Source organism: Haliotis asinina, chromosome 2 (assembly GCF_037392515.1).
Source record: "Haliotis asinina isolate JCU_RB_2024 chromosome 2, JCU_Hal_asi_v2, whole genome shotgun sequence".
In the NCBI taxonomy this organism is placed as follows: Eukaryota; Metazoa; Mollusca; class Gastropoda; order Lepetellida; family Haliotidae; genus Haliotis; species Haliotis asinina.
In genome coordinates, this window is record NC_090281.1 from 6,923,975 (window position 1) to 6,945,950 (window position 21,976).

General features: G+C 41.0%; 2 protein-coding genes across 2 annotated transcripts; one reads left to right on the plus strand and one right to left on the minus strand.

Moving 5' to 3' along the window:
- Positions 1–4,405: 4,405 nt before the first annotated feature.
- On the plus strand, positions 4,406–5,548 carry LOC137274778 (acetylcholine receptor subunit alpha-like). Its single transcript, XM_067808112.1, has one exon. The coding sequence runs from the start codon at positions 4,406–4,408 to the stop codon at positions 5,546–5,548; it is 1,143 nt and encodes a 380-aa protein (XP_067664213.1).
- A 2,555-nt stretch (positions 5,549–8,103) lies between these two features.
- LOC137273185 (uncharacterized) lies at positions 8,104–21,429 on the minus strand. Its single transcript, XM_067805676.1, has 15 exons — positions 21,283–21,429; positions 20,001–20,145; positions 18,016–18,182; positions 17,606–17,768; positions 16,821–16,993; positions 15,899–16,171; positions 14,830–15,114; positions 13,250–13,525; positions 12,412–12,918; positions 11,626–11,904; positions 10,962–11,240; positions 9,860–10,024; positions 9,568–9,586; positions 9,401–9,432; positions 8,104–8,881 (listed from the first exon to the last, which is right to left on the minus strand). Exons 1-15 carry the CDS (start codon positions 21,335–21,337, stop codon positions 8,853–8,855), a joined length of 2,847 nt encoding a protein of 948 aa, XP_067661777.1. The 5' UTR covers positions 21,338–21,429; the 3' UTR covers positions 8,104–8,852.
- Between the last annotated feature and the right edge of the window lie 547 nt (positions 21,430–21,976).

Here is a 21,976-nt window from a genome sequence, read left to right on the forward strand (position 1 = left end):
GGAGCCAGTGGATTCCCCGAGTGATCATTTTGGACAGAGTGTTTGTAGATGTAGTAAATGTGACCAATAGCTACATCTCTGCAAGAGTCTGATAACGCTTCGCCAGAGAAAAATCAATTGTATGTGAAAGGTTGTGAAATGCAAACATGAAAGACTGGAACCTCTGCACTATTGCTCGACATCAACGGTGGTTTGAAGATTTACAACTTGGACTCATTTTTGTTACCCAGCCAGATGATCATTTGTCCATTTAAATCTTTATATTTAGATCTAACCATGGAGTATGGTTTTATTACTCATCTTTTTCCTGCTTGGCTAAATCATTGGTAGAGGATATACACTCTGATCATTATTGAACTATATATTCACCAACGCGTTTGAAGTGTAACCTAAACAAGACCTCTGTTCGCAAACTTCTGTTGCCAGTGGCTTTCCATTGGTATTGACAGAGCTCTCGGTCTGTCCGTTGTTACTCTGATTGTTAAGCTGATTTAAGGTTAACACAGATAAACAGTAGTCGTATACAGAACTTCAAATATGATCACATCGACGCCTTACCCATTATATATTTTATTTCATTATTGACGTCGATCGTACAAGAATTGCTATATTTATACTCTGCTGATGTCATGAGATCTTGGAACGAAACACCACATTTCCGTTATCTTTGCTTAATCTGGATCTGGAGTTTAGTAATCCTGGATCAATGGCACTCAGATACACCCTATGTGTATCTGAGTGTTTCACCACCTTTTCCATTCACGTGCTTACAGGTACACATCTCACGCATGGTTAGCAAATATTCACGTTATATTTTAATGTTTCCTGAGGAGGTATAGTGTGATAAATGCAATCAACACATATCAGCGAAATGACCGCACTAATCCAGTTGTGGGTACTGGTTGCTTGTTTCAGATTTTTTGCCAAATGTCTAATGTATTGATATAACTGAACCTGAAGTCCGTGACGTGCTACCATTTTTTATTTCATTCTTGCTGCCATACTTGGTTATCACTAGGATGTTATAGAAAACAAACAAACAAACAAACAAAAAAACACTTGTCAATGAATATGGTCCATAAAATATTATGATTCAATCTGTTGATTGAAAGAAACAGTCATAAATGTACAATGTTCCACGATATTTCTATAACAATATTTCGGTTCACAGTTGTAATTAAACCAGTAGCTGAACATACCGTATGTCGCATATCCATACCTCCAGTGAAGTTCCGTTGAATCTTACTTAGCAATATTTTGAATTCTGGACCCTCTTTCGCGAAGTATATGACATAACAGGTAATCTGTACGAGCAATGTTTCTTTCGCAACCATTACAACAATGTGTTATCATAGGGGGTCATCATTTCAGAACACATTTGCTTTCAATTTCTACAGTTTGTCCCGAACCTCAGAAAGTAACCATTAATTAAGCCCTACTTGAATCGTAGATCAATTTGGTCCAAACAGCTGATCATACTGAAATGCACTTAAAAGCACATTCTTCACACAACATTCCCAAAGCTACGGTGACATGGTCACACGCCTTCGACGACACTAAGCGTGTTAGGGGATGTAAACGTATTTGAACTGATAACGGCAGCGTCAACAATTAACGTTTTTGACATGGGAGGAGGCAGAATTTCAGGAAATAACCTGTTAATGTCATTCTTGATGCGTGTCCTGCCGCAAACGTGGCTACCAACATTAACCACAGTTATCAGTCGACATGTGAGGAAACGCGTGGCTCGCGGTGAAATGAAGGATCTTTTCAGACCTGGAAGCGGTTCTACAAAACAAGGTTAAACAAGGTTAGTCTGTGTTAAGGTATGGGAGGTAGGGCCACCTTAGCGCTAAGATCCCTATGTAAAACGGCATCCTAGATGAATGACCGTAATGACCCCATGACGAAAACTAGATTATAGTGAGAGTCAGACGCCTTCGTCCTTTTAGTAGGGCAACGGCCTCGAAACATTATCGTGGGCAGCATGGGCGACAGTATAAACACCATGGACATATTTGGGACGCAAAGTTTAAGCTGAAGATCACACTTTTCCAAATAAGCAGTACTGCCGCAGGTTCTGGGTACCAGATCGGAGCAATGTCAAAGAAAGATGATGCTGTGAATTTGACGCCTGATCGGCAGTACCTAGAGGAGAGTGGTATGTGTCATCATAATATTCTGTATCATCGAACTGTGAAAATGAGACTGGCGGCGTAGTCACAGTGACCATACTTTCCGGCACTGTTCATATACACAATCCGAGTTCCACTAAGACTGCAAGAAATTGTTGCCACACTCAGGCTGTGATTTGAATCAGCCCAAACGAATGTACTGGAATCTCTATCTAGAAGGTATCATCGTGCTCTAGCTGTTGTCCAGTCTCCAACACAACGCCTTTGAGATACTATCACGGCCAGGCAGAAGTCCAGACATTAATCCAGCTGAGCATTTTTGGGGCATTTTGGACTTAGGGGGAGAGCAAGAGGTCCTACAGTTTAGAACCTTCGGGAATTGACCGATGCATTACACGATGAGAGGCATCAGTTGCCCCAACAGAGGTCCAGACGTCTAGACAGGTAACCAGTCATTGTGGACCTTGATAATATGTTGAACATTAACGAAAAGTAAACTATGTTCTATGTCTGTTGTAACGCCTCCGGCAGCCATACTTAGTTCACTTTATTTTACGGTGAGGCCATCAAAACAATTTAATGTGTTTTTCTAAGCACAACGTTATGAGGTTGAGGATTCAGTTTAAGTTAGTGTGAAAAGGTGGAGGGTGAGATGTATATAACTACTGGTAAACACATATAAGATGATCCACGACCTGACAAATGACCCCAATGTGCATACTTGGGAACGCCCCATAGAACGGTCCACTTGAAACAAGAGGGAGACAGGTTGTCTGACAAGTATCGAGAAGTTCATTTTCCCCATGCGTTTCACGCATGAATTGTTATAGCACACTCGATTTGGGAACAGGTACAATCCCAACGAATTGAATCAACACAATATGCTGAGCAAATATGTTTAGGACCACCGATCCATTTCACGAAGCAAATGACATTTTCCTGATATTTTTTAAACAAAATTGTTGAATATCTAAAATGCTTGTCAAAGCCCCAATCATCTATTTGTCTTCGTCTTAACTAAAGGTTAGCGTGGAATATCAGTATCTTATGCCTGAAATTGCAGTCTTATCATTCGAAGGAATATGCGGTGTTGATTTCATGTCACGGTTAGCATGTATTGCACGTGCATAATCGTCAAACTACCTGTAGCAGCCAAGTGTACTCGCCCAATACGTTGTACTCTTGTCACAAATGCGTTTAGTGCGCAGGATCATTTAATATGTGTCTAGCAGTAATGTTAGACATTCTTACCAAAATTAACTTTTGGTAATTGTTTAATTTAGACTAAATGTCATGTTTCTGTCATGTTACTCGGTAATCTGGTTTTGAAAGTACACACAGCAACATGTAGTGTTTCACATGCGTCATATATACACGTTGGTGGGGTTTGGTTAATGCCCATGTATGTATAACACTGTTGAGCCAACGCTCCTCTCAGCGTCACTCCTCCACATAATGCGTTTGTATTCTACTTCTGAAACAAAATTATCTAATGCAATGCAAACACAATTAGAGCAAGTCCTTGACATATGAACCTGTATGTGTATGCAACTGCCCACGTTGAGTGAACAGTACACACCGATACTGTTGCCATCTCGTGTTCCCAGGGTGATCAGGTGGCGCGGCCCTATCAATAGTGGGATGGCGCACACGAACACAAACACCCACCATTGATTGTGTCCAGGCAGGATGAACGGTTCAAGGTGTTTCAACAAATCTGATGCTGGAGTAATCAGTATAATATATGTTTACGTCTTTCTCCCAGATACACAGTGCTGATTGGCCATCGCCATCAGAACTGATGGCGAGGTACATTGACGACGGTGCCATTGCCACCATACAGGGAAAACATTTTCCGGTACAATTTGTGTAGATTTCGTCCTTAAACTGTGTGCAGTTGTATGGAGCAGTGACTGGAAATATTTAATGTAAAACTCTGATCTTCTGTATTGACACGTGTTTCACAGACTCTCTTTGATATCATCTAGTGATATCTGCGATATTAACACCTGGATGTATCACCTGGATCTGGGATATCTGACATCATCTTGTTGTAACCTTTCACCTGAGCTTGCGGTCAGAACTGAGATGTCAGCTTGTGATCTCAGGAACGGATCAACTTTATTTGTGATGTGGACATGATTTACACCTGTGTCACCACCTAGTCCTAGACTTCATCAGAAACTACGATAACTGTAAAACTACAGGCTGACATCACAACAATAATGCAGCTTTTCATCTACCTTGCCTTTCTATGCTTGTTACGCAACATGTCGATGAGTGATGCACAACGAGAATTGTACGATCATTTATTTAGCAACCACAGCACCTTAGCTCGGCCAGTGTCAAACATCGTAAGCCCCGTGAACGTGACTGTGGGTTTTGGCCTAATCATTCTTGAGAACCATGACGAGAGACGACAAGTATTCATCACCCAGGGCGTTCTGACTGTCACGTGGAAAGATGAAACTCTCGCGTGGTCGAAACGAGACTTCAATGTGAGCAGGATCATCGTTCCAGCAAACACATTATGGGTACCAGATCTGGTCATTTTAAACGACGTCAACAACAACGAATACCTGACAACAGATAGCATCAGGGTTGTGTTACACTTCACGGGCGACGTCATGTTCAGTGTTGGAGGTAGACGTGAGACATACTGTCGCATTGACGTAACTGAGTTTCCATTCGACACTCAAAGTTGTCAGATCCGCGTCGGACAGTGGGCGTCTATCAACTCTGAAGTACGTGTTAGTCCAGCGTCCAGTAATATAGATCTGAGCAATTACGTTGGCAACAACGGCGAGTACACCATTGTTCACACGAATGTGGAGACAGTCACCCCTGAGTTAAGCAATCAAACAGAACTGCGGTTTTGCGTGACATTTACCAGAAAGAGTTTGTACTACATTCAACTATGTGTCCTGCCCGTCATCCTTCTCTCTGTTCTCAATCTCGTCGTCTTTCTAGTTCCAAGTGAGAGCGGCGAGAAGATGACTGTGGGTATTTCAGTCTTTCTCTCCTATGCTGTATTCCTGACCATCATCCATGGCTTTCTCCCTGAAATCTCCGACACCATATCCTTATATGGCATCTATCTCAGCGTCATGGTCTGCCTGAAGGTCCTGACCTTGTTGCTCTCCGTTGCAGTCCTTAACATGCACTATAGCAAAAGCCCACAACCTCCGCCATCTTGGATTATGAAATGCAGGCTGCTACTCCGTTGTAGAAGAAAGTCATGGCACCCGACACCCGAAACAGTAATTGATCCAGACGCCAGCGTCAAAACCAAGCCTGCCCACATTGAGCTATGGCAGGATGCTGCTCTCACTGTGGATCGAATGCTGTTCCTCATATTTTCTACTGTAACATTTACCGTCACAGCTGTCTTCTTCTTCGGTCTCACCAAATGAATACTCATCCAACGGGACAAGGTGCATATCTTCGTGTGCTTATTTGATTGCTTTTCGATATTTTCAGCAGTGATGCAGCTATTACAGGATATCATTCAGATAAGTTAATTGCTTATATCATGAGCATCGTCCGTTCACACGAAGTGAACAACATCACGCCCCACCCGTTCCACTGGGTCACCGGTGTGCTGATAGCAAGTGAGGAACGTCAAGTTCCGCTGCCCTGGACAAGCAAGCACATAGTGTCGGATGTGTTCTTACCCTATGATATTTTGCCACTGTCGTCTGCAATGTACTTGCAACTGCTTCCCTGAAATCTATCATGGTAATACATTTTGCTGTCATAAATGATTTGTGTCATGTTTTGCCCGTTGACTTATGGCGTCATTGTGGTTATATGATACCGAGAGTGGCCACATTATTTGGCACAAGGGTAAGATTTGGCATATATATACACATGCACCCTTTAAAACCCATTCCATACTGAGTATTTTCGCATGCTGTGAATATGTGTTTGCTGGACCAGTGAATGAGCAAGTGCATGCAGAAAACGAATTTATGAGATGTAGGCGGTGCACGGCAATGAGCAAACCCATTTGGTTTGTGAAAGGAAGAGCTGATGTAGCTAATGCACATGTAGTGCATGACGATGAAACTGAAGCTGCACACGTCTTGCTCACAAGACTCTCGCGTGGCGTAATATACGGACTGCACTTGATCGCGCAAAACCCGGGGCGCCTTCGCTCACAATGGCAAGCGCTACTTGGTGGCACTCATAATGCTAATTCGGGTCAATTGTCAGGTCGGTGCTCAACCTCTCCTTGTTTGCCAGTATACGCTCTATGTTTTGTACGAGTGCATGTGGATATACAATTATACACATGTAGTCCAAGTTTTCGCGCGTGAAATGTTCATGAATCATTTCAATATTTATTCTTTATTTATATGTTGCTTTTTAAGGTACTTTTAGAAATTAAGCACATCAAAGTGTATGCAGATCAGAAAATATCGTTTGCGTGTTTTTTGCGTAAACAACGTAGGCCTCTGCATTAGAACACTGTTTGCCAGTGGTACTGTGATGTTTATATAATGAAAGCCACAAAGACCACTTTTATATTTATAGGATATGAAATGAGCTTCCCCTTTCATATCAAGTTTATTTCACGAGGGACATAAACTTGATATGAAAGGGGAACGAGTTTTGTATCCTATTTATTATCCACGTTCTAAAAAATGAAAATATCGTTAAAATAATGCAATATTTTGCTTTCCTATATAGAACCATGTAACGCGGATTAATACATCATATTGGTGATTGGAATGGCAACCGCTTCACTCCAGGAAAACGTACGCTGCGTAGAGGCAGAGGCTAAATGTAGAGGCTAAAGCTCGTGACAAACCAAACATTATTTCACTCGGGACATAAACTTGATATGAAAGGGGAAGCTCGTTTAATATCCTATAAATAAAAAACACCCTCAATCACTCACAGTATAACAGTACAATGCATATTGCCAGTCAGGTGGCAATAGAGCTGTGTGCCATAGTGAGTTTAAGCCATGATCACCCGCAAATGAATTCACACGAAAATGTTTATCGGACAGCTGCAAATAAATCGTACAGGTAAAGAAATCAATATGCGTAGACTTTACTGTCATAAAACCTGGTCAAGACAATAAAACCACCGTAAACGTACATGTATGTATAAGCAAATACAAGTTCTTCATTTGGAGTAGGGGTTGGCGGAAATATACACAGTCTTGATTTCCTGAAACCATTGTTACATCGATTACAAAGTGGTAAAGTGCTGATTCGCTTGTTTCGTAAAGCTCACAACAGATCTGTTCTATTTCCGTTTCTGTATAATTCCATGACCTCTTCCACTTTGAACCAGGATGACATTTAAGTGTACCGATATATCGCCAAACACGCAGTTTAACAAGCACCGGTGAATCACTTAGAATTTCACATTGTATATACATTTGTAGTTAATATCAACTTCCTTTATCCATTATGAAAATAAACAGATCAAAGGCAACGAGAGTTTAACTATGAATATCCAGAATTAAAATAGACAGTGTTGATTTGTAATAATGTCTTAAAATATGACACGGCGACAAGGACTGTCGCGGCCTTTAAGCTCAATTGTTACGAAAAGGTTGTGATGACGTTTATCATTGCTTTTCTGCATACAAAAGCCCATTTAGTTTGGTTAAATGTACCACGTTATATTTGGGAATACACTTTCTCAGTAAGGTACAGACTCTAGTACATGTGTTTGGTTGAGTCCAAACCAAGATTCGAGCCCATACTCTAAGGATCAGGCACCTAACTGCCGGCACACCAATTTAGCCATCTAATCCACTCAGCCTTAACAGTTTCCACTACTGAGAAAGTGTAATCCCAAATCTTATATGTTAACATGTTTGCTTCTCTGTAACAGTCTTGTATGATGTTGTTGATTACGTCCTTGGGAGGAAATACTCTATGCATCATACATAAGCAAGCTACCCAATACGTAAAACATGACTTAATGATTCAAACATAATAATATGAACATATTTTAACACTTTATTCATTACAACGAAGCAGTTATCATTACAGACATCGCGCCATCTCCCAGATGATTTATAATGGGTGAACACAAAATGTCATTTTAGAAAGCGGTCAAATGTAGCATATGTTATTTGCTATTACACGTTTCGGTGAAGCAGAGATTCTAGTACATTTGTTAGTTTGTGTTTCGTCCGGGATTCGAGCCCACACAGTTTGTCATGCACCTAATTGCCAGCACACAAAGTCAGCCCTCTAACCCACTCTACTTAAGAGACTTCTACAGAAATTGAAGTGGGGCACTTGGTAATCTAGGTCCCATACTTTGTGCTCCACTCAAGTTGTAATTGTGGAAGCAATGGTGGCTAAGTGGGTATGATGGCTAATCCCTAATATAACATATGTAAGTGCGTAATGAATGGTGAAATATGTCCAAGTGAACGTAATCTAACATGGAACTAAAGTTGTACGGAATCAAGTGAATACTACGGTTGTACGGAATCAAGTGAATACTACAGTTGTACGGAATCAAGTGAATACTACGGTTGTACGGAATCAAGTGAATACTACAGTTGTACGGAATCAAGTGAATACTACAGTTGTACGGAATCAAGTGAATACTACAGTTGTACGGAATCAAGTGAATACTTCAGTTGTACGGAATCAAGTGAATACTACGGTTGTACGGAATCAAGTGAATACTACGGTTGTGTCTGTTGACGTTCCACGTCCAGTAGTGAGATCCCAACAATCACATCTGTTTATAGATAAGCGTGGTCACTGTTGAGAGAAAGACATGTAGCAGTTATGCTAATGATAACCCTTCGTTCAATTTATGCCAATGCATGTGACTGAATAATACAGTTTAATACACAAAGTCAGCCCTCTAACCCGACCAACGGCAAAAAAACCACACACACACACACAGACACACACACACACACACACAGACACACACACACACACACACACACACACACACACCTCAGCTTGTTGGAGGCATTTAATAACTTGGTGGGTGCATCAGCGTACTGTACGTCTATGTTCATAACGTTAACCACTTGTTTGCATTGTATTACACACCACATCATATTCCAGAGTGTTGGTGAACTTTACAGTATTTCAGTTATGTCGCGGCCGGTGAGTCTAATGTGGGATGGCAGCTTACAGTAATGTGACTGTACACATTTGTTTGACTGCTGGAGCTACTGAGACAGGCTCATCTCATGATCACCCTAAAGTATCCACGGACCAATACCACAAAGTGATTACACTGGGAAGAAAGACGCTTATATTTACCTCCCGGGATTTCAGTCAGTGGTATGTCTCCGCTGTAATCAAAGAAACATTTTCATAAGTTCCATTTTTCTATCAACGATGTATTGATTGGAGCTTAAGGAGACCAAGAAAATAAATATTCCCATGTCAAGTGGTAGATTTTCATGCATGAAAACAGTTATACTTACTTTTTATCGACGTTTTGATCTGCAATGAAACAGTGGGAATATGTTGTAGTTATTTTAAGACAATCTATAGGAAAATATTAGTATGCATTACCACTGGATATAGCATTATCCTTGTTGACAATGAAATACCAGCGCTGTGTTAATATGCTATTGCCATAGCTGCAACTACTAAACGCTCCACAGTGGAAGAATAAGGCTCATTGTTATCTATCTGCTTTCACTATTAACTTGCAGCTATTTTCTACACTGATTTCAGTTATATTTGAGAAACCAAACATATTTCTATACAAACCATGATGATTTTCTCTTTTGAGTTTCCTCTTGAAACAGATGAACGTTATCACTAGGATGACCACCAGGACGACGACAAACACACCGCCCACGATGTAGATGATGTCACGTTGAAGGGGGTGATAGCTCTTGGGGGGATGATATGGACATCCCGCTGTGTCACGTGCTATTTAGAATTTGCAAAAGAAAATGGAAATCAGTATCTTTCTTCACAATGTTCAAGTATCGGAAATGGGATTGAGAGGCGCAATGCGAATTCCTCTGTGTCCCCAAGTATGAATTCTATACAGAAACAAAGCACTAGCAGTCCTGATGAAACCCAGTCAGTGTTTGAGACGTTATACATCTGACCCTTTTTCAGGTAGGCTGAATGTAGGCCGCTTGGAGGAGCATTTCAGTTATATGAAAGCTTGTGAGATTTCTTCGGGGACAGTGATTCGTGTCTGAGATGTCTACCGCCTTGATGAAGCCACGAGCATGGATACGATACTAAGAAACATAGTAACACAATATTCAGTGGCTGGACTAACCAAAGTGACGCATCTCTGCTCAGCCCAAGTCGGCTGCCCGTGTACCCTTAACCACGCAAGACCTCACACTTATATCCATACTCTAATCTCTTGTTGCTCGGTACTATCGGATAGTAGCTTTATTCTGTTGGGAACAGCATCTGGTAAACGTACATTTCCACCGCCCGAATACATTACCATTATTACTATCATGCACCTCCCTGTCACTTCCATCACGGTTTCAATGGATGTTCCTTCTGAATCACAAAATCTGGAGGGAACATTGAGTGTGTTTACATTGCAGGGGAAGGTCTCGAAATCACCACAAGTATACACGATTGTATTACAGTTTCCTTAGTCACTCCCCCCTTCCTCCCTCCCTCCCTCTCTCTATCCGGTTTTTCTAAGCCCCTCGCCGCCTATACACAATCTCTCTCTCCCCCCGCTCTCTCTCTCTCTCTCTCTCTCTCTCTCTCTCCCTCATGCGTATGCAAGTCGAGCTGGGGCATACATGTCACATCTTCACATCGTACCAGGTTACTGACCTACTGAAGTCAATACAACTTTGACATCGATGCATATTATAGCACTTACCCGTGACCTTAACTCGGACTGCGCATGACCCAGTCCCTGTACGCTTTTGACCAGTATAATCCGTCATGCTGTTTATTGCTGTACATACATATACACCACCGTCTGTCATTTGGACATCGTCCATTGTGAACTTGTCTCCGGTCATCAAAGTCTTGTCTGATGTCTCCCGTCGCCATCGTACAACACTGGGAGTCGGAAAGGCTTCTACAGAACACCTGAGGCTGACAGATGAGTTCTGGATGACAACGTATTCACTCTGGCAAGACAGCACCGGAGAATCTGCGGAGGTTGTACTGACGGTTCAGTGTCGATGAGTGAGAGAATAAGTAACATATGGTATGAATGCATGAATAAAGCAGTGTCTCCATACTATTTACATAAAATCAAGAATCAATGTATCAAAAATTTGTATTATGAAAATCAAAACACTTGTACTATACAACAGATACAATATTCGTCAGTAACGTCTCTGTAAAGTACCGATTCTAGTACTTTTGGGGTTGAGTCCACACTCTCAGTGTAAGACCTAATCGCCAGCACACAAAGTCAGCTACCTAACCAACTCAGCCACCTCACCTCCCACTATTGATACAATTCGTGAAACAGGGAAATGCCAACTTCAGTCTACATACGGTAGTCACACAAAGGGCATGAGTTGACGTACATAGAACATTAATCTGCACCAGCTGGATCCCGTGTCCCTCCATCAGTCCACCATAGGTCAGATTCATGGAGTTAGTGACTGTGACGATATACGTTCCAGCATCGGATCTCCTGATGTTCGATAACATAGGTGGAGTGTTGGAGGATACCTCACGTTCATCCACTTCTTTCTTCCAAGTATAGATATGTGGGGGAGGGTTGGAATCTGGAGGCAAACTCAGGATAACACTGGCGCCCTCGAACGTGTCCTTTATACCCGTCTTCAAAGGAGGCGGGGCATCTAAATGGAGAAAGTGTAAGAAGGAATAAATTTAGTGCAAATTCAATGTTGAAAAGGAACACTGACTAAAGTTAATATATTTAATATATAAGTTTAATATATATTTATAAAATATCATCCGATGCAACACCTACTTATGCTACAGACGATGAAACCTTTCCTGTAGCCCGCCTATAGCATATGCTAGTGTTTATGAGTGAGTATCAAACCTAAATGACACAGGTAAATCAAGCAAGCACGCAAACAAGCTATCGGATTTTGAAATTTTCACGTTTACTATAAAATGCTTTGAATTTTTTTATGGGGTTTTGAATGTTGCAGTCTGAGCCAAACTAGTGAGTAAGAGTTGTATTTTCTGCTGGCGTTATCAGGTGGATCCGTGGCATTGTGTGATGATAGAAACTGTTTACAATGATCAGCTGTACATGGCACTCAAGAGACATCATCAGTAACACACCATATCAAATCTAGGATTTCTGTATCAAAATATATGAAGTCATCACTCACAGAGAACATTCAGGCTTGTTAAACATGATCCTGTCCCTGTTTCTCTCCTTCCTGTTTGATCTAACATGCTGTTCACAGCTGTACACTGATAGACCCCAGCATCAGCAATGGCAGCACTTTGGACGTGGTATGTTCCAATTTTGCCCTTCTCTGAAGACTCTGGAATCACACCCAGCCATGAAGTATTCATAGACCTTAGCTCGGTCACTTCTCTTTCTGAGTTTATGGATGTATTAGACAGTATCCAAGAAAATCTTTGATCTGTGTCATCTCCGGAACCTTCACCTGTGTCTTCAGCGCTATCAACCTGAATAGTCTCCATTTCACCAGATCCAGATGGGGTGAAATGTTCATGTGAAGGCTCAGGGGAGATTGTGGACGCTTGGATGCTTAACCTTGTCCACGTCACATCATCAGGGAGTGGGGAGGCAGACACTTTGCACGTCAGGTCAAAAGATGATTCGAGAAGCACACTTACATTTTCCTGACAAAACACTTCAGGGGGATCTGAAACATGATATATCAGCTCCAGTACATTCTTCGTGAAGAACAGGATATGAAAAACCACCATGCTGTGGTCATAGTGTCATCTGATCTGTTCGACAGAAAATTTGGTTAACTCTCTGTAATTATAAACAACATTAGAGTGATCATATAAGAAGGATGTCGTTAAGCATGAAATTCATGAATTACTATGGGATGCTGTGTATGGTATCTGCTGAACCTAATACATCCCTAAACCCCTCGCGCATTAGTTGCCCACAATCTGCAACCGTTGCTCCTACATGGAGACTTCTGACCCTCACTCATGTTTACCTGATAGACGAAATATACTTACAAAGTACATTTAGCGAAACGATGTGCATGCCATGACCTTCCATTGGACCAACTCGTGTATCATTCATCATATTTGTAGCTGTGATGACATATGTCCCGGCATCTGATCGTCCAGTGTTGTTAATGGCAGGAGGATACACAGTCGTGGTAAAACTGGAGTCCAGACCGTCCTTTTTCCATTTATACAGATGTGGTGGAGGATTAGAGGAGAACGGGAAAGTGACAGAATCTGATTCAAACACAGTAATCGTTGCAGACACCAGGGGCCGAGGGGGGTCTGTAACACATTGTACAGCAATGTTACACAGAGTCAGATCGAAAAAAAATAATGATTATCAAACAGTAATTTATCGATTGTCTGCATTGGGAAGACGCACAAAATACATCTAATTTTCTTGTTCTTACATTTTGGTATTTACCTTTTTTAAAAAAATCATAGCATGAAATAACAAAATATACACCATACTGTTTCTTGTCTGGGCAATATCAACCATTGACAAGGATATGATAACAGATGTAACAAAATAAGCAAGTTCTCAGTATATATCATTAAAATATTTGATGGAAATCTGGTCTAAATCCAACAAATGTGGTAACATTGCATGAAGAGATGGCATGTTTTTCTCGATATTGTAAATTTTACTTATTACCTTTCTGATCATATCGAAAGCTGACGTACATTTATATATTTGCATTTCAAAAAAGAGTAAATCTGACAAATGTTATATTAAGAACATCATTCCCTTTTCTTCTTATCAAATTTCAATGGGACGTCTGTTCTTGCTCTTATGCAGTTGAATTATTTTGATATTGGCTAATCGTACACATGAATGTAACTTACTCTCTTAGAACAGTAACAGATTTATTGTTGGCAAAATTAAGGATTTTAGGATTGTGTCGTTAAAATCAAGTTGTTCCTTTCAACTATTTCAGTTGTTTTTATAGGGGATGCAATGTGGAGAAAAGTCAGTTTGGGACGAGTTCATTTTTTAAATAAAGTGTTGGTTTGATCACCATTTACTCTCCAGCCGAACAAGGAGGCACAATATTTCTGAGGCATTGTGCAGACACTTCTCAGTAGCACCTAAAACAAGGGATGTATTATTTGCAAACTGGGAAGCTAGACATTCTGTATTTCCAACTGTTATGCCCTTTAGCTTTACCTTTATGTCTAACACCTAATTTCGTCTGTTGTTCCACTGTTGTAATCATCATGAGGGAGACAATCCATGTTGATTTTCGAACTTGGTATTATTTTGATATCAGAGAGTTCAAAGAGTTCAAAGGGAAATGCTATTGCTGTGAATGATGAGAAAAGCGATACAAATGAGAAAAGCAAAGCAAAATGTATGGATTGATGGATGTCAACTTCTTTATTGTGAATAACACGACGTTTCGGAGAGTATGCTTGCTCTTTCATGATTCACATGTCGTGTTATTCACAACAAAAAAGTTGATAAATCCATAAATCTGGTATTTTTCGTATGCACTCCACTTCTGCATGTCCTTCAACCATGTGACCTAAAACATGTGTACGAAATTCCGAAAGGTTCCTCCGTGTTACCATTGAAAGCTACTTACACAATATCTCAACGTTGATCGCACAAGATCCATTGCCCGTTTTCATGTTCCCTGTTCTAGTGATCATTGTGTTTGAGACACGGCATTCATAGACCCCACCATCACTAGGGTGAGCTTTTGATATCTTCAGACCAAAATATTGTCCATTCAGTGACGTCATATTGGTCGTACCACGTGACCAGGTGAGGAACGTTGGTGATGGCATAGCATTAACAGTACATATGAGCTGGCCATCTGTGCCTTGGATTAGAAAATATTGGTCTTGGCAGGAGACATCAGGTGGATCTACAAAATAAACGTCCATACATAACTGTATGCCTTGTCTTTCGGTTACCATCCATCAATTCCAAACTAAAACAGTTTAACACACACAAGGTTATTTGACGGAAATTTGCGAGCATATTTTCAAAATGACCCATTTCCTGTGGCGTTATTCCATCACGAGGCACGATGAGTGAGTGGGTGAGTGAGTGAGTGAGTATGTATGCTTTTTAATCAGGCGGTAGAGGAGTTTATAGCAAAGTAAGGCGTGACATTCTTCATTTTATTATACAAACAGCATGTGCTCTGCAGTTGTAAATGGACTAGTTGCATCCCCTGTCCACGTAGATGGTCGAAGATTGCTAACGATGACATAGTCTCCAATGTGAGATCTTCTGATGTCAAGAAGTTCTGGAAGGATGTTGGTTGAGTCCCCTTCCACTTAAACCTGGATAGTATTGCGGGTTTTACGTTTATGCTCTATTATGCAGGTAATATTTATCTGTCATTTGTGGGGATTCATAGCGTTTTGCTGAATCATGAACTTGTTCCTCCTAACCATTAGATCTTATGCCCCTCAAATACACGAAAATTTAGTCCCACTTCTAAAATTAAGGTTTCATGATTCATGATAGTCAGCTTCATAGAGGACGGAGGGGTAGTCCAAAGGCTCAAACGTTTGCTCGTTGCCATGTTTCAGTAAGCCACATGCAACGTGGTATGTCCTCATTTTGTAGTGGAATACTGCTAGAAGGAGTATACAATTATCCAACTTATTTATTTAAGATTTATAAACCGAAATACTTACACAGCACATTCAGTGAAACAGACGCAGTGCCCAATTCAGTTCCACCTGATCGGACACGACACGTGAGTTCCTTATCATTATCAGTGTTGACAAGAACTTTAGTGAATGTGGAGGATGTTCCATTGATGATGCCCCCAACCGTCCATGTATACGTGATTGTCGATGCTAAGGGTGTCTTCACGTTACAGGTGACCGTCTGACTAGTTCCTGCTAACACTTGGACTGCATCCACACTCAGAGATACACTTGTGTACCTTAGAACATCTGGAAATGCTTTGAGGAAATATCGATCTATGTAATGAAATCCAATGCAATAAACACAAAACAGCATATGCTACAGTAACTACATCTATACCAACATATTTCCGTGGTATCCTAAGAAAGGATCTATGTAACTGTTGGTGTAACGTTTACATAATACTCCTGGTTATTTTTCCCAAATGGGTTTTCAAAAGTCATGATTTGAAGCGTTGCTTGTTCAGAGATGGAACACTTAACCAGCAAAACAAGAATAACTTGGTTTAGGTAAAGCTTAAACCTGATGGAAAGTGCACCGAAACCTCCACCTGGAATCAAGTGAGTTTCCGTTTTTTACACTGATTTTCCACAGTAACTAAACCTTACAATTACACATTGTCTAACTGGTTTCGCTAGGCATCATGTACCCACACACTTGACATGTACATGAAGGATACATAAAACAGCATGCTGACTCCTGTTCCTAGTTCTGCATTATTCAGAGAGGAGCTGATAGTTTCGGATTTTGCACCTGCTTCTTCAGTTTGTCCCAAATACTCTTCTTAACAAAGATACAAAGTGTTATCCAATAAATGATATGTTCTGCAATTCACCTCTCCCCTATTACCTGACGAAATAATGAAATGTTAATCACATGCTAGAGTTCTGTCATGGAGTCACTTACTTGAAGCGCAAATGATCCCCACGTCTTTGTCATGATTGCAGTTGTGTACGCCCCATGTCGACCTAGGACATGAATCTATTGATGCTTCACTGCCAGAACACTGGAGTTCATCCACCCATATTTCCCCACTCCCACTTCCGAAGAAGGACGTTGGCACAACGTAGGCATAGTTCCTGAAACATCACTGCTTGTATAGTGAAAAGTCGGCGCATCACTGGAATACGTCCTGCATGATCACACCGTCCATAGCTTGAAGAACGGCTGAGTCATTAGAATAAGCTTAATAAATGTAATACGTCCCACATCACCACTTCATCCACGGAGGAACGTCAGTTAACTATTTGTTAGACTCCTAAACCATCACTAAATCCAAGAACGTGTGTCAGTGAATAATCGGTCACCACACCCCAGAATATATGCATAATTTTGATATGAATGTGAAGGGCACTTAACTTACTAGCCGAAATACTGCACATGTAACTGTAAGCGTAACCTCACTGACACATTAGACACTTTAATCTGGTTGTGTAGCCACGGGATTATAGTACACTCTCGTCTACTACTTGTAATTAGCCGTCATATATTTGTAAGTCATTTGAATACTGGATACCTTCTGACATCAAGCGAGTTTACGTTCGGTTAGGGTTTGGGTAAAGTTTAGGGTTAGCGTTAAGGTTATGATGAGGTGATAATACACAGTATGGCTGGTAGATATCCGGTATTCTGTTGCTGTACCTACTTGTAATATTGCCGAGTGCGGCGTCACAAACAAAGATATTGCTCACGTGGGTAGACCGAGTGCCCGACAAGCTGTTTCAGCGTCATTTTCATCAAACCTGTCTCTACACACAGTGCCCCAACTCTGCACGAACACCTCGAGACGTCCTCCAGCTGATGGCGATATGAGTCGGGTGGGCGCAGGTCCTTGGTTCCACCGTTGACCAGGCACTGCAAAGTTCAGCTGCGAACTTCAAAGTTTGTAGTCAGTGATCAGTAACAGTCGCTGAATAGGTTTGCTTCATGATGCCAATTGTAACTATGTAGGGAATAGAGGGTTAGTTCAGCGATATATTTTCATCAAATTTAATACCATTTCATAGATGAACTTTTTGGAATGATTGAATTCATTCAATTCCAAACACGCATTTAATGCTTCGTTAATGTACTACATTCTGAAGGACTCCAAGAAAAATACCAGTGACACACTCGACGCCCACGTCCTCGCCATGCCCGCAATTGTGCGATCTCCAACCCCTATGTGAACATCTATCCAAGGAAGTCTCAGTTCCAGTGCAAGCAAGATCATCCATCATGATATCACCAGATCCTTGCCCGTAGTGAGCAGAAGCCTTGACGCTTGATCTGAATCGACATCATCATCATCATCATCATCATCATCATCATCATCATCATCATCATCATCATCATTTACTCAAGTTATGTTTTACAGATCACGATGAATATGCACGAGATCAGAAGGTACCAAACCAAGGACACCGAGAACAATGGGGAGCCTGACGACAGTGTACTTGGTTTTCAAGTACAGCGTTTCAAAGGCGAGCTTCGCATATTTAGCATGCTTTTCCTTAATCGTGCTAATCACACTGCTGTGATTAGGGGGTCAGAAAATTCAGTGGTATACATAGATTCATTAGCATTATCATAATTGACAAGATAAAGTTTGTTGGCTGGAATTCGTCTCAAGCTGTATATTGGCCTATTTCATACATGTTTAAAAGCATCATTTTTCCATGACGCCCTGGACTTGTTCAGGGTCGTACCATGGATGGACCCCGGGGTCAATGATAGTAAAAGCAGCGAGCCATGCCATGCTGTTCTGTTCCACGCACTGCATGTGCACTCAATGCAATGGCTTCTGAGATAGCTTCTTCACAAAGGACCAACCCTGGGCAGACTTGGTGAACAACGTCACCTGGTTTACTCCCATCGCTGTACCGTCCACCAGTACATGACCATCAACAAAATCAACCTCAAAATTCAGATTGTGTTGAAGCAACCTTGGTACGCTTAAAATAGCTTAGGAATTCCTTCCTTTCATCGTGAGTGTTGACATACATCACCATCGAAAATAATTGTGTCCATAAGTACGCAAGAAAATATATTTGTGGCTTTGACCTTGTTTCGAGCATTTAGCTCGAAGCTCCAGATTTTCATTAAACAAGATTTATACTCGGCCCGAAGTATTATCTTGAATCTGGTCAGTCTGGAGCTTGTCTCGAACTTTCATTCAAAGATAGGTGTAGGCTTAATAGTCCCTCCTTCTAACTTGACCGATCCATCTAGGGTACCTTGCCACGTTTCAGATGAAGCGTATTACATTTGTCGAGTCCAAATGTCATGCCAGTATCACTAGAAGAGGACTCGACAAGGAGAATATGTTTTTCAAATTAATATCTCCTTTGGCAAGGAGCTCCATTTAGATGAGTAAGAGGTGTTGGGGATCTGTGCTGAGGAGGTTCGGGGTGGTAACCCTCCTCCCCATTGAGCAGAAAACTGAAAGGATTTAAAGACAGACAAAAACCAAAGGACTGAAGGAGTCCCCCTGAAATATTTCCCTTGTGATTGGAACAGATTCTGAAATCTACACCTGCCTTTGCGAGTACAACTCAAGTTGAGTCGACCTGCAACTCATTAAAGACTTGGGTAGATCAAGTAGTCGTTCAGGGAGGTCAATACACTGAAGAGACTTCAAAATCCATTCGTGAGGGACAGAGTCATATGCCTTTTTGTAGTCCAGCACATGGAGAGGTTGCGGTGATACATTTTGCCTCTTCCAAAATCGTTTTCTGTACAAAATATTGATACTTGCACCCCCAACACCCCTTTCTTGCCCCTTCTGCTCTCTGTACATTAAGTCATGGGAGGAGCAGTAAGATGACACGAGGTTTGTCAAACACCCTATGAATATTTTGCTTTGAGTAATTAAACACGTGATAGGGTGAAGGTTCTGTATGCAGTGAATATCAAACACAAACACAAACACAAACACAAACACAAACACAAACACAAACACAAACATTTTCAAGGATACCGACTTATATCGGAACGATTATATTTTGAAATTGAGCAATACTACAATTGCAAACGACATCTTGCTTTACACACATACTACTAACTTGATCAATACAATACTCGATCACAATTCATAATGTACATTACGCGTTAAGACCAAATGCTCTGCAGACAACTTTAGCGTCATTCATGTCAAAACCATCATCACACACAGTTCCCCACTCTCCTCCATGGTAGACCTCCAGGCGTCCAGCATAGGTTCCTGGTACAAGTCGAATCAAGGCAGGCTCACCTAGAGTCAAAACAAGATTCAACACCTCATCAAAATATGCATGTACTCTTCATGATGATGTCATGGATTTCCACAGATTCTCACATTTCTAACCTGTTGGGATTCCGAGTTGTATTTGATTGTCGGATGGTGGACAATATGGATTATGCGCTATAGTATCCGGCGTGCTCATACACTGGTGTGTCGTCACATTGCTAAGTAGCTGTTCACTGCGATGCGCAACAAACATACGAATCTAATGTGTCTCTACAAGCCGACGAGCCTGTCAAATTACTGAGCACTGATACACTCCACCAGCAACCTGTATATACTACCCAATAAAATTAAAAGTTTACTCTCACTCGTTTAAATGTAGCCACTTACTTCAGTCAAATGTTTTAATTTAGATTTTGCAAAATATTCCATTCTGTCTTGTTGGTACACGAACTGATGTGTAGTACAACAGATTCGTAAGCTTGAAAAGATATAATAATAAAAAGCAGCGAAAATTGGCACTGACCAACACTGACCAGGAATCACCACGATTGGTATTTAAACTATGTGTAAGCGCTATAGCTAGTTTGTCCTTGGAAAACTATCCACAGTTTATTTATTGTGAGAATTTGCAACAAATATCCATCATTCAACGATACAATCATTTAATAATTAGAACAACGGGGACCACAATCCTTTAACCTACCAAATATGATATGAAGGGACTGCTGCTCTTAATAATTGAATGTCAAACATTGTATTATGATATGTGCGGAAGATGATCGTCATAATTCGTCCGTGATGGTATAGTTTACGCTTTTTTAACATCGTTTCACAGGTCTCTTAGCAATATTGTACCTACGAAATATTTGTGATGATGTAAAAAATCAATTAATGTCTGTGACAGGAGGATTCATACATTTCGCATAATGCATCAACTACCCACCGTACTGAAATACATGCATGTTAAGTTTTATTGACTATTCCTACAATAATCATTTAAATACATATTCAGAGACACCAACTAACATGTTTCATCACATACATAAAAAAAAATACATTCATACTGAATTCTAGTCTCTATTTTGATGCTTTATTTGTGTCACAGATGTATAAAAACTTTGAAATGTAAATATATTTGAAAAGAAGCCATAATGCACCTACCTTGATCGATTACCACAAACAAAGACAGTGCGATGATGATCCAGCCCATGTGCATGTCGCGTCAAGTTAGCATTTAAACACTGGCATTATACGAGCAAGTCAAGTGGCCTGTGCCAATGGTCATTGGACTTTGTTATAAGTTGTCTGAACATTTCGACAGAGCAGACATACACTGACGAGAAAGGGAGGGTGTCAAATCATCAAAGGATGCGCTATGCAAGGTCGAGTGTCTGAGTAGTACCAGGCACCGATGGTCATTGGTTCAATTTGTTTGTCGGTTCAATACTTAAACCACTCGGACTAACAATCCTGCATCATTCCAGCAATCGACCTGCGTATCTTCAGACTGACGAAAAAAACCCTGCCAGTCCGTAATATAAGTGCAATATCGTACAAAGCGGTGTACAGGGAAAGGATAACACAGAAAAGGGTTTATTGGATATCAAATGTACAGGGGTGGTGGGGGCCTAGTAGTTATACCCTTCTCTCGTCCGGCCGAAGACCCGGATTGGACTTCCCACATGGGTCCAGTGTGTGAAGCCCATGTCTGGTCTCCACCGCCGTATTTGTGCAGGCATATTGCTAACAGCAGTGTAAGAGCATATCAAGTCACTCACTTCAAACAGCAACTGGTTTTGTGTTTTGTCACAACAATGAAAATAATAATTATCAATCAGAACTATATCCAAGCTAT